The 13097-nt window shown below is 42.4% G+C and overlaps 1 protein-coding gene across 4 annotated transcripts in view; it reads right to left on the reverse strand.

The window, feature by feature from the left end:
• Nucleotides 1–2333: 2333 nt before the first annotated feature.
• LOC121570684 (zinc finger protein 771) overlaps nucleotides 2334–13097 on the reverse strand; it is a 41214-nt gene continuing 30450 nt past the window's right edge. For 2 of the 4 annotated variants that reach the window (XR_006001513.2, XM_041882167.2), the window contains 3 exons: nucleotides 12432–12510; nucleotides 7972–8090; nucleotides 2334–2661 (listed from right to left, as the gene is read on the reverse strand). Coding sequence is in view for 2 of the 4 variants with exons in the window: in XM_041882167.2 (XP_041738101.2) it covers nucleotides 7997–8090; nucleotides 12432–12510 (173 nt within the window). In the remaining 2 variants the exon portion in view is untranslated. The remainder of the gene's footprint in view (nucleotides 2662–7971; nucleotides 8091–12431; nucleotides 12511–13097) is intronic. The other 2 variants (XR_006001509.2, XM_041882159.2) reach the window with 1 other exon arrangement.

Genomic DNA, 13097 nt, shown 5'->3' on the forward strand with positions numbered 1-13097 from the left:
TCCGTAGAGCTCAGAGACAGGATTGTGTCGAGGCACAGATCTAGGGAAGGGTACCAAAACATTTCTGCAGCATTGAAGGTCCCCAAGAACACACTGGCCTCCATCATTCTTAAATGGAAGAAGTTTGGATCCACCAAGACTCTTCCTAGAGCTGGCTGCCCGGCCAAACTGAACTATCGGGGGAGAAGGGCCTTGGTCAGGGAGGTGACCAAGAACCCAATGGTCACTCTGACAGAGCTCTAGAGTTCCTCTGTGGAGATGGGAGAAGCTTTCAGAAGGACAACCATATCTGTAGCACTCCACCAATCAGGCCTTTATGGTAGAGTGGCCAGACGGAAGCCACTCCTCAGTAAAAGGCACATGACAGCCCGCTTGGAGTTTGCCAAAAGGCACCTAAAGACTCTTAGAATATGAGAAACAAGATTCTCTGGTCTGATGAAACCAAGATTGAACTGTTTGGCCTGAATGCCAAGCGTCACGTCTGGAGGAAACCTGGCACCATCCCTACGGTGAAGCATGGTGGTGGCAGAATCAAGCTGTGGGGATGTTTTTCAGCGGCAGGGACTGGGAGACTAGTCATGATTGAGGGAAAGATGAACGGAGCAAAGTACAGAGAGATCCTTGATGAAAACCTGCTCCAGAGCGCTCAGGACCTCAGACTGGGGTGTAGGGTCACCTTCCAACAGGACAATGACAGTAAGCACACAGCCAAGACAACAAAGGAGTGGCTTTGGGACAAATCTCTAAATGTCCTTCTCCAGCCAGAGCCCGGACTTAAACCTGATCGAACATCTCTGGAGAGACCTGAAAATAGCTGTGCAGCAACGCTCCCCATCCAACCTGACAGAGCTTGAGAGGATCTGCAGAGAAGAATGGGAGAAACTCCCCAAATACAGGTGTGCCAAGCTTGTAGCGTCATACCCAAGAAGACTTGAGGCTGTAATCGCTGCCAAAGGTGCTTCAACAAAGTATTTAGTAAAGGGTCTGAGTACTTATGTAAATGTATTATTTCAACTTTAATCAATTTTAGAATAAGGCTGTAACGTCACAAAATGTGGAAAAAGTCAAGGGGTCTGAAGACTTTACGAAGGCACTGTACATGGGGTTCTACCCAGCACCAAAAAGGGTTCCCCAATGAGGACAAACCGAAAAACCCTGTATGGTTCTACTTAGCACCTCTTTCTCTAAGAGTGTACAAGAAGGCGGTCATAGCCCTGGCGGAGTGATGCCAAGAAAATAATCTCTCCCTCAATGTCATCAAAATGAAGGAGCTGATCATGGAGTACAGGAGAAAGAAGAGGGAGCTGCCCCCTTCCTCATAGAATGGGCCGCAGTGGATAGGGTCAAAAACTTCAAGTGCCTCAGCGTGCACATCACTGAGGACCTGGAATGGTCTCACCACACCGACACTGTGGTGAAGAACGTGCAATAGCGCCTCTACAACCTCAGGCAGTTGAAAAAAGTCAGTTTGATGGAAACACATCACGGATGGGAAAATGTGCATATTGTTTGATCGACATCTGTCATCAATTGGATGGAAACATAGCTACTGCGAGCATTGAAAATGCTTATTTCCTGTTTGTCATCTCATGCATTTTCAGGCTCCCTAACCAGGTAAAACCCTTTTCACACAGAGCATTGGAATCGTTGTTCTCCTGTATGTATTCTCTTATGATCTTTCAGATGTGATGACTGAATACATTTCTTTCCACACTGAGAGCATTTGAAAGGCCTCTCGACTAAGTGTGTTCTCTCATGTGATTTCATTGATGACAAGTAAATTCATTTTCACACTGGGAGCATTGATATGGCTTCTCTCCAGTGTGTGTGTTCTTTCATGCACTTTTAGATACCCTGAGTGTCCAAAACTGGGAACAGTGATAAGGCTTCTCACCTGTGTGCGTTCTCTTATGTTCTTTTAGGTGCCCTGTTTGCTAGCAAGCTACCGATGTGTTTGAATCACTAGCCATGCTGTTGAAGAAAGCTTCCTGTCCCATCCATTAGATTATACGTCACGCAAGAAGCACCACCTGAAATACTCACATCGCCATCTGCTGACTGGAGTGGGTCCCTCAGTTGACAGTCTATACCAGAGGTATTCAACGCTTACCCTAGGAGGTCTGGAGTCTGCTGGTTTTCTGTTCTACCTGATAATTAATTGCACCCACCAAATCAGTCCCTGATTAGAGGGGAACAATGAAAAAACGCAGTGGAACTGGCTTCGAGGTCCAGAGTTGAGTTTGAGGGCACTATACTGACATACTATATATTAAAAATGGACAAACTCCATATTAAATTCCTGTAAAAAAAATAAAAAATAAGACATTTTTGAGTACACTTTGTACAATTCGATTTAATGTGGCATGAACAAAAGCACATTCTCAGTCAAACATAAGACAATGGGAGCACTGTGCGTGTTTTCCCCTGTATGTCCTTTCATGCATTTTCAGGTCCCTTAACTGAAGAAAACCTTTTCTACACTGGGAGCAGTGATAAGGCCGAGGTGGCTTCTCCCCTGTGTGTGTGTTCTCTTGTGTTCCTTCAGGTGCCCTAACTGGAAAAATCTCTTTCCACACTGGGAGCAGTGATGTGGTCTTGCTGGTTTGGGCTTCTCTGGGTCTGGTTCCCCTGAAGGACTCTTCCTGCTGTAAGAGTGAAAGTCTGGCAGGAAAGAGACCAAAGACAAACAGTATTTAGTTAAACAGAGAGACCTGAATGAAACCTCCACATCATAATAAAACTGTCTTCCTATTAATTTTAATCAAAATTATCCTTTGTTGTCTTGATTCTCTTCATCGATTGAAAATAAACTAAAAGGCAGGATTCACCAAAATGTCATGAAATTAGACATGAGTTGGTTGTAATAATAAGCTATATGATGTAGTATCATAGATATTTCAATCAGATCAGTCTTACCTTAAGGAAGGTATTCAGACCCCTTGACTTTTTCCACATTTTGTTACGTTACAGCCTTATTTTCCCCCTCACCAGACCAGAGAATCTTGTTTCTCATGGTTTGAGAGTCCTTTAGGTGCCTTTTGGCAAACTCCAAGCGGGCTGTCATGTGCTTTTTACTGAGGACTGGCTTCCGTCTGGCCACTCTACCATAAAGGCCTGATTGGTGGAGTGCTGCAGTGATGGTTGTCCTTCTGGAAGGTTCTCCCATCTCCACAGAAGAACTCTAGAGCTCTGTCAGAGTGACCATCGGGTTCTTGGTCACTTCCCTGACCAAGGCCCTTCTCCCCCGATAGTTCAGTTTGGCCGGGCAGCCAGCTCTAGGAAGAGTCTTGGTGGTTCCAAACTTTTTCCATTTAAGAATGATGGAGGCCACTGTGTTCTTGGGGACCTTCAATGCTGCAGAAATGTTTTGGTACCCTTCCCCAGATCTGTGCCTCGACACAATCCTGTCTCGGAGCTCTACGGACAATTCCTTCGACTTCAAGACTTGGTTTTTGCTCTGACATGCACTGTCAACTGTGGGACCTTATATAGACAGGTGTGTGCCTTTCCAAATCATGTCCAATCAATTGAATTTACCACAGGTGGACTCCAATCAAGTTGTTGAAACATCTCAAGGATGATCAATGGAAACAGGATGCACCTGAGCTCAATTTCGAGTCTCATAGCAAAATGTCTGAATACTTATGTAAATAAGGTATTTCTGTTTTTTATTTTTGAATAAATGTTCAAACATTTATAAAAAAACTTTTTTCGATTTGTCATTATGGGGTATTGTGTGTAGATTGATGAGGAAAAACAATTATTTTATCAATTTATCAATTTTAGAATAAGGCTGTAACGTAACAAAATGTGGAAAAGGTTAAGGGATCGGAATACTTTCCAAATGCACTTTATATACACACAGTGTTATTACAGACCTCTACATGCTTTGTAAGTAGGAAAACGGCAGTGTATCAAATACTTGTTCTCCCCACTGTGTGTGTGTGTGTGTGTGTGTGTGTGTGTGTGTGTGTGTGTGTGTGTGTGTGTGTGTGTGTGTATATATATATATATATATATATATATATATATATATATATATATATATATATATATATATATATATATATATATATATATATATATATATATATATATATATATATATATATATATATATATACACATATATACATACACACACAATATATATATATATATATATATATATATATATATATATATATATATATATATATATATATATATATATATACACATACATACACACACACAGTATATATATATATATATATATATATATATATATATATATATATATATATATATATATATACACACAGTTGAAGTCGGAAGTTTACATACACCTTAGCCAAATACATTTAAACTCAGTTTTTCACAACTCCTGACATTTAATCCTAGTAAAAATTCCCTGTTTTAGGTCAGTTAGGATCACCACTTTATTTTAAGAATGTGAAACGTCAGAATAATAGTGGAGATAATTATTTATTTAAGCTTTTATTTATTTCATTACATTCCCATTGAGTCAGAAGTTTACATACACTCAATTAGTATTTGGTAGCATTGCCTTTAAATTGTTTAACTTGGGTCAAACGTTTCGGGTAGCCTTCCACAAGCTTCCCACAATAAGTTGGGTGAATTTTGGCCCATTCCTCCTGACAGAGCTGGTGTAACTGAGTCAGGTTTGTATGCCTCCTTGCTCGCACATGCTTTTTCAGTTCTGCCCACAAATGTTCTATAGGATTGAGGTCATGGCTTTGTGATGGCCACTCCAACACCTTGACGTTGTTGTCCTTAAGCCATTTTGCCACAACTGTGGAAGTATGCTTGGGGTCATTGTCCGTTTGGAAGACCCATTTGCGACCAAGCTTTAACTTCCTGACTGATGTCTTGAGATGTTGCTTCAATATATCCACATAATTTTCCTTCCTCATGATGCCATCTATTTTGTGAAGTGCACCAGTCCCTCCTTCAGCAAAGCACCCCCACAGCATGATGCTGCCACCCCCGTGCTTCACGGTTGGGATGGTGTTCTTCGGCTTGCAAGCTTCCCCCTTTTTCCTCCAAACATAACGATGGTCATTATGGCCAAACAGTTCTATTTTTGTTTCATCAGACCAGAGGACATTTCTCCAAAAAGTACAATCTTTGTCCCCATGTGCAGTTGCAAACCATAGTCTATCTTTTTTATGGCGGTTTTGGAGCAGTGGCTTCTTCCTTGCTGAGCTGCCTTTCAGGTTATGTCGATATAGGATTCGTTTTACTGTGGATATAGATACTTTTGTACCCGTTTCCTCCAGCATCTTCACAAAGTCCTTTGCTGTTGTTCTGGGATTGATTTGCACTTTTTGCACCAAAGTACGTTCATCTCTAGGAGACAGAACGCATCTCCTTCCTGAGCGGTATGACGGCTGAGTGGTCCCATGGTGTTTATACTTGCGTACTATTGTTTCTACAGATGAACGTGGTACCTTCAGACATTTGGAATTTTCTCCCAAGGATGAACCAGACTTGTGGAGGTCTACCATTTTTTATCTGAGGTCTTCGCTGATTTATTTTGATTTCCCCATGATGTCAAGCAAAGAGGCACTGAGTTTGAAGGTAGGCCTTGAAATACATCCACAGGTACACCTCCAATTGACTCAAATTATGTCAATTAGCCTATCAGAAGCTTCTAAAGCCATGACATCATTTTCTGGAATTTTCCAAGCTTTTTAAAGGCACAGTCAACTTAGTGTATGTAAACTTCTGACCCACTGGAATTGTGATACAGTGAATTATAAGTGAAATAGTCTGTAAACAATTGTTGGATAAAATACTTGTGTCATGCAAAAAGTAGATGTCCTAACCGACTTGCCAAAACGATAGTTTGTTAACAAGAAATTTGTGGAGTGGTTGAAAAACGAGTTTTAATGACTCCAACCTAAGTGTATGTAAACTTCCCACTTCAACTGTATACTAAACAGTGGTGACCCGTCATTCAGGGCAGGTGGGGCAGAGCCTGTTATGAGCCCCACATTGGGTTGCCTGTTTTGCATGTTATTTTGGCATTAATAAGTGTCACATATCAGTTTGCAAACAATGTACAAAAAATATATATAATAATATCATTGAGTTAATAAAGCCCCCATACAAACTTGGTGTCTTTTTTGCTTTCTTGAGTAAGGCAGCTCCAAAATGCAAGTGTTTCAGTTTAGCTCAGTGCTTTCTTTGTACCATAGGGGTTGGTAATGTTCTCTAGCTGCACCGTGATTGGTTCAGTTTTCTGTCACTCATGGGGACACTACATCACTGCCAAATCTAAGGGTAGAGCTAGAAAATTCAAGCCCCTTGGGTGCTGCCATGGAGTTACATTAGAAGTGCCCATCCAAGTAGGCTCAAGGTCATTGGCCACAGATAAAATGACGTCAAATCACGTTATACCTACAGTAGCTTTGATTGGACTTATCATGTCAACATCATACTTTCCAAATCTTAGCTAGCAGCCATCATCATGAATCAAGTCGACAATCTACTGGCAAATCCTTTTTAATCCTTGTCATATGAAGAGAAATTATAGATAAAACGTATCGGTGCTCATCGGCCATTGGACATAAACATTACACAACAAGTTGGAAATCGCAAATTCAACAACGACTGGTTTGGAAGGAATCAGTGGCTAACTGCAAGCATTGCAAAGCAATCACTAGCCTGCTATTTAGTGGAGTGGCTGTGTGGTCCCAATTCTCGATTTAAGGTTATCTTTTCCAAGCTTAAAATGATAAACATTCAACATTGGCCATGCTGTCAATCCAGCATGATTTCTGCTGCGCTCAAAACAACTGTTAACTCGGAACTGGGAAATCTGACTTCAGTGAATTCAAGACAACTGGGAAATCAGGACTCTTTCTAGAGCTACGACCTGAAGATCACTGACGTCATCAAGATTCTACCTTGTTTTTTTCCGAGTTCCCAGTTGTCTTGAAAGCACCATAAATTCAGAGAATGCCAGACTTTGATGACAAAGTTTGATGACAAAATAACCTGTTTTAGAGAAATGTAATCATTGAATATTGTAAGAGCTTTCATTGTCTGCTTATATGCCGCCTTCATTTATCCTACGGTTCTGACTTGGTGTACAGGGAGAACACTAAGAACAGCCCATGTTCTGAATTCTGTCGCTGTACATTTCAAAAGTGCTAAACAAATAGTTACATTTACTACGTCCGTCCTAGCTCGCTTATTAATGTCTTAATCTAAATTACGGATTGCCTCTTATCAGCTTGTCGTCCCCTTATGCCATAGTTTGTACATCTCAATTGTCAGTAGAAACCACATTTGTTTAAGCAAGTCAGCCATATCAGCTATGTTTTTTTTAAAGGCAGTAAATGAGGCTGAATGAACTGTTTTGCTGCCAGACAAGGCTCCGCTGATAGCCAGGTGTAGCAGTGGTAAGATGTTGGGACTGCTGTTGGGACTCTGCTGTTGGGACAGCTTTATGTAGGCCCTAATAGTTTGTGGGCACCGTTTGTCACCGTTATAGTGCAATTCATGTATTGTTTAGTGTTGTGTTGTGGCTTTGCTTGCATGCATCACACATTTCTTTGTTTTGTTTGCCCCACCAAGATTTACATGCTAAAATCGCCACTGGATAGCTTAACTAGCTTCTCTCGGGTTTGATGCAGTCAAGACAGGTAGTATGCAATCTGATGAGATGATGAATAATAATACATTAGTCTACCAGCACCAGTCGACATCTCTCACCCCCCTGCTCCCCTCGTCATTCGCAGAAGCACGCACTTCATGTTGATGATAGGGACCTGTTAGTGGTAGTTTTGTGATAACTGCACTGGGATTAGAATTTTGTGAAGAAAAAACATCGTTTTTCTGTTAAAGATTTTTTGTTAATGTTAACGATCCCAATTTCGTTTGAACGTTTTAACATTCACACCCCTAGTATCCGCACATAGTGACTTCCCTGCACATGAACGATGACACATGCTGTACTACCTGCTCCCTCCTCTCTTGATACTCCTCAACTTTCCGTGCTCCCCCTCTTCTTTCTGGTCTGGGTTCGCCATGCTGTGCAAAGTATTTCGCTATGCGGGACACACGGTCTTTGCTGACACCTACAAAGACAGAAAAAAAGAACAATGTAAAAACATGACCCGTTATAACAAAAGTTAAATACATTGCAGTCTATCTCGCACTCACACACAGGCCGGCCCAAACCCTGACCTCTCTTTTGTAAACACTATGCGTAAGGTTGTATTGTCTTAGGAATTCAACCTTCTCTGTGTTGCTCTCCACATCCCCCATTCTGTCACACCTTTGTGACGCAGTAGGTGCTAATGTCTTTACATCCTGTAAGTCGACTATCTGATTGGAGGTTAACTCAACAGTAATGCTATTGGTCAAAAACTCTGATTTTAAATCCAAACAATTCAGATGTTATAAAAGGGACTCATTCATTGTCTCTTTCTCTTTGTTCCTGACCTGCTGTGGTGAGATATACACTGTCTTTCTCCATCTCGCTCTCTCCCAAGAGTTATGGGGCATGGCATAAGCCATGGTTTTCTTTGTCTCGCTCTCTCCCTCTCTGATCATGCTTAGATACTTAAAAGGACCCATCCAGATGAAGTTGCCGCCACTATTTCCACTTAATTCCTGTCCCAGTGCGGAAATGCTGGTTTAGTTCCACCCTCCGAACACCAACGTATGGCTCCTTATAAATATTGATTAATCGGGCATGCACATATCCACCTTCCTCTGTGTGCAAGGTGACCGGGTACAATAGTATGGTTAAACAATACAAAATATGACCTACACAGATCAATCAAGATGGCGAAACAAGTATAGGGACAAAGTGGAGGAGCAATTCAGCAGGTCAGACACGAGGAGTATATGGCATGGACTCCTAGCGATCCCGGATTACAAAAAGAAAGCCAGATACGTTGCGAAGACGAACTCCGCCCTACAGGACGAGCTAAACACCTTTTTCCACAACAATAAGGCTGAGCGGCCGAGGAGAGCCCGAGGACAAAGAAGGCTACGTACTTATGGTCTCCACGGTGGACGTATGTAAGTCTTTCCTATGTTTTAACTCTCAGAAGGTTGCCGGCCCCGACAGCATCCCTATCCACGCCCTCAGAGCAAGTGCAGACCAGCTGGCTGTTGGGTTTTCGATCTCTCTAGCTCAGGCCACTATCCCCACCTGCTTAAACATGTCAACTATCATCCCCGTGCCCAAGAAAGTGAAAGTACAATACATGACCAAAAGTATGTGGTCACCTGCTCGTCGAACATTTCATTCCAAAATCATGGGCATTAATATGGAGTTGCTGCTATAACAGCCTCCACTCTTCTGGGAAGGCTTTCCACTAGATGTTGGAACATTGCTGCGGGGACTTGCTTCCATTCAGCCACAAGAGCATTAGAGGTCTGGCACTGATGTTGGCCGATTAGGCCCACAGCCGGTGTTCCAATTCATCCCAAAGGTGTTCGATATGGTTGAGGTCAGGGCTCTGTGCAGGCCAGTCAAGTGCTTCCACACCAATCTCAATAAACCATGTCTGTATTGACCTCACTTTGTGCACGGGGGCATTGTCATACTGAAACAGGAAAGGGCCTTCCCCAAACTGTTGCCACAAAGTTGGAAGCACAGAATCATCTAGAATGTCATTCTATGCTGTAGCGTTAAGATTTCCCTTCACTGGAACTAAGGGGCCTAGCCCGAATCATGAAAAACAGCCCCAGACCATTATTCCACCTCCACCAAACTTTACAGTTGGCACTATGCATTCAGGCAGGTAGCGTTCTCCTGGCATCCGCCAAACCCAGATTCGTAATTCGGACTGCCAGATGGTGAAGCGTGATTTTAACCTTGCCCCTGCCCCAATGGACATTTATCATGCCGAATAGCCACCACTAGTCAGCTACCTTCTCCCCCTGTCCCCCCCACTCCCCTGGTCTTCCTACCCCCTCCCTCCCCCCTGCTGCTCCCCCTATGGACATCCCCCCCCATAATGACAGAGAAAACAGGAATTTATTAGAAATAAAAAACAGAAATAACTTATTTTACATAAGTATTCAGACCCTTTGCTTTGAGACTCGAAATTGAGCTCAGGTGCATCCTGTTTCCATTAATCATCCTTGATATGTTTCTACAACTTGATTGGAGTCCACCTGTGGTAAATTCAATTGATTGGACATTATTTGGGAAAGCACACACCTGTCTATATAAGGTCCCACAGTTGACAGTGCATGTCAGAGCAAAAGCCATGAGGTCGAAGTAATTGTCCTTAGCGCTCCGAGACAGGATTGTGTCAAGGCACAGAACTGGGGAAGGTTACCAAAACATTTCTGTTGCATTGAAGGTCCCCAAGAACACACTGGCCTCCATCATTCTTAAATGGAAGAAGTTTGGAACCACCAAGACTCTTCCTAGAGCTGGCCGCCCGGCCAAATTTAGCAATCAGGGGAGAAGGGCCTTGGTCAGGGAGGTGACTAAGAACCCATGGTCACTCTGACAGAGCTCCAGAGTTCCTCTGTGGAGATGGGAGAAACTTCCTGAAGGACAAACATCTCTGCAGCACTCGACTAATCAGGCCTTTATGGTAGAGTGGCCAGACGGCAGCCACTCCTCAGTAAAAGGCACATGACAGCCCGCCTGGAGTTTGCTAAAAGGCATCTAAATACTCTCAGAACATAAGAAACATTCTCTGGTCTGATGAAACCAAGATTGAAAATCTGGAGGAAACCTGGCACCATCCATACGGTGAAGCATGGTGGTGGCAGCATCATGCTGTAGGGATGTTTTTCAGCGGCAGGGACTGAGAGACTAGTCAGGGGTGAGGGAAAGATGAACGAAACAAAGTACAGAGAGATCCTTGATGAAAACCTGCTCCAGAGCGCTCAGGACCTCAGACTGGGGCGAAGTTTCAACTTCCAACAGGACAACGACCCTAAGCACACAGCCATGACAACACTGGAGTGGCTTCGGGACAAGTCTCTGAATGTCCTTGAGTGGCCCAGCCAGAACCCGATCGAACATCTCTGGAGAGACCTGAAAATAGCTGTGTAGCGACGCTCCCCATCCAACCTGACAGCGCTTTAGAGGATCTGCAGAGAAGAATGGGAGAAACTCCCCAAATACAGGTGTGCCAAGCTTGAAGCGTCATACCCAAGAAGACTCGAGGCTGTAATCGCTGCCAAAGCTGCTTCAACTAAGTACTGAGTACAGGGTCTTAATACTTATGTAAATGTCATATTTCCGTTTTTTTTATACATTTGCAAAAACGTCTACAAACCTGTTTTTGCATCGTCATTATGGAGTATTGTGTGTAGATTGATGAAAAAAATAAAAGAATGAATACATTTTAGAATAAGGCTGTAACGTAGCAAAATGTGGAAAAAGTCAGGGGTCTGAATCCTTTCCGAATGCACTATATATAAAATATTATATTTATGTATTTTTATTATATTTGTATTGTTTTAATTAATTTTGCCCTGCATTGTTGGCGCTCGGAGCTCAATAATTTCACTGTACCCTGTAATTACATCTGCAACCGTGTACATGTGACTATTACTCTCTAATCAAACAAGTTAGGTCTAACTACTAGGCTACCATTCATTCAACATACCTTGTTGTCATTGCTGAAATAACTATTATCACATCATTAGCAGCCTATTTTTGACATGCAGCTATAGGCATGACGCCTTCGCTAAGGAGCTACCTAGGAAATAATAGTGGTTATGTGCTTGACTAACACATAACATTTTGGAAAGCTATCAATTTTCCCGACCCTTTTTCCTCTCACATCAGTGGTATCAATGGTCCAAGTGGAGAGCTGCCATCCAGCTCGAAGAAGGAAAAGAGCGGTGAGCTAGAGATTTTTTCTCCTCACCCAAGTACTCTGATTTGCCCAGCTTCAACTGCAGAAGGTTGAGTCAAAACCACAATGTGCCAACTAGAAGCCTATTTTCGCGTTTTTGTTTTAGGCTAGTTTTTGGTTCCAGCATATTTCGACCTCAAATTGCAAGCATGGTATGCAAAATGTGCATGCAGGTTGGCAGGTCTGCCAATGTTCCTGTAACAGAATGTGTATACTGTAATATAGGTTATAGCCAAGAGAGGAGGAAGTGGTGGCTTGTTAGAGCACAGACATGGTTCTAATTTCAGTGGTGCCCATGAGGACCCCCATAACAATTGAAATGTGGCCCCCCTCAAACATATTGCAACATCGGGAACCCTCAGTAGTCAATGAGCGCAGGAGTAGAATATATTGAACATCTGGGCTTTCTGTACATGGCAATAATGGATTTTCCATTCCATTCCACTGTTTGCTCAGCTTGTAATTGTAGTTGGTTATGTAAACATTATCAGAACAGGCATTGAATGATAAACAGAACAAAAAATTGACCCATTCTGTGATAAAAAATAAAATAAAAATAATCATCCACATCCTCACTTTAATATTGTCATACAATAGTGCTGCTTGCTCAGCCTTTGTCCTTGGTCTGCATCACAGAGCCTGTGAGTCCTCAGTCCTGTAAGACACATGAAACACATAGGTAGGTTGTTGAATTTTTTTTTTGGTCTGTCATGGATCCGGTCCATACATTCCCATTTTGCTGTTCTCAGTTTAGCCTAGAGAACTGAGAATCAGGCAGAGATTATCCTACCCACTGTGTACATCAACACCCGGGTCAAGCCACCCATGATTGTCCAGCCTTCTTGTAGTCCTGACTTAACTCTACTTCACCTAAGTGGTGTAGGGATTTTAGCAGGGTTGGACAATCATGGACGGTGACTTGATTTGCATTTTTGGGGGAGAGAGAGAATCCTCTCTTTCTTAGTTTTCTGGGCGTGTGAGAGTTATGATGTTATGTACAGTGACATAGGCCTACCTTCACAATAAGCTACTCAAATGAATGTGTACACTGCATATTTCTGGACAAACTTCAGTGAGGCTGAATTGTTGTTATCTGTTGACTCCAGAAACACAGACACAAAGGTTAGTGAATAGTCACATGCTCTGTCTGTCATGGATAAATGTGTAGCCTAAATTCTATGAACTTGACAATGAGTCACATACAATGAAATACTCAAAGATTATTAATTTTTATTTTTACCC

The sequence above is a fragment of the Coregonus clupeaformis genome, chromosome 1, assembly GCF_020615455.1.
Source record: "Coregonus clupeaformis isolate EN_2021a chromosome 1, ASM2061545v1, whole genome shotgun sequence".
NCBI lineage: Eukaryota > Metazoa > Chordata > Actinopteri > Salmoniformes > Salmonidae > Coregonus > Coregonus clupeaformis.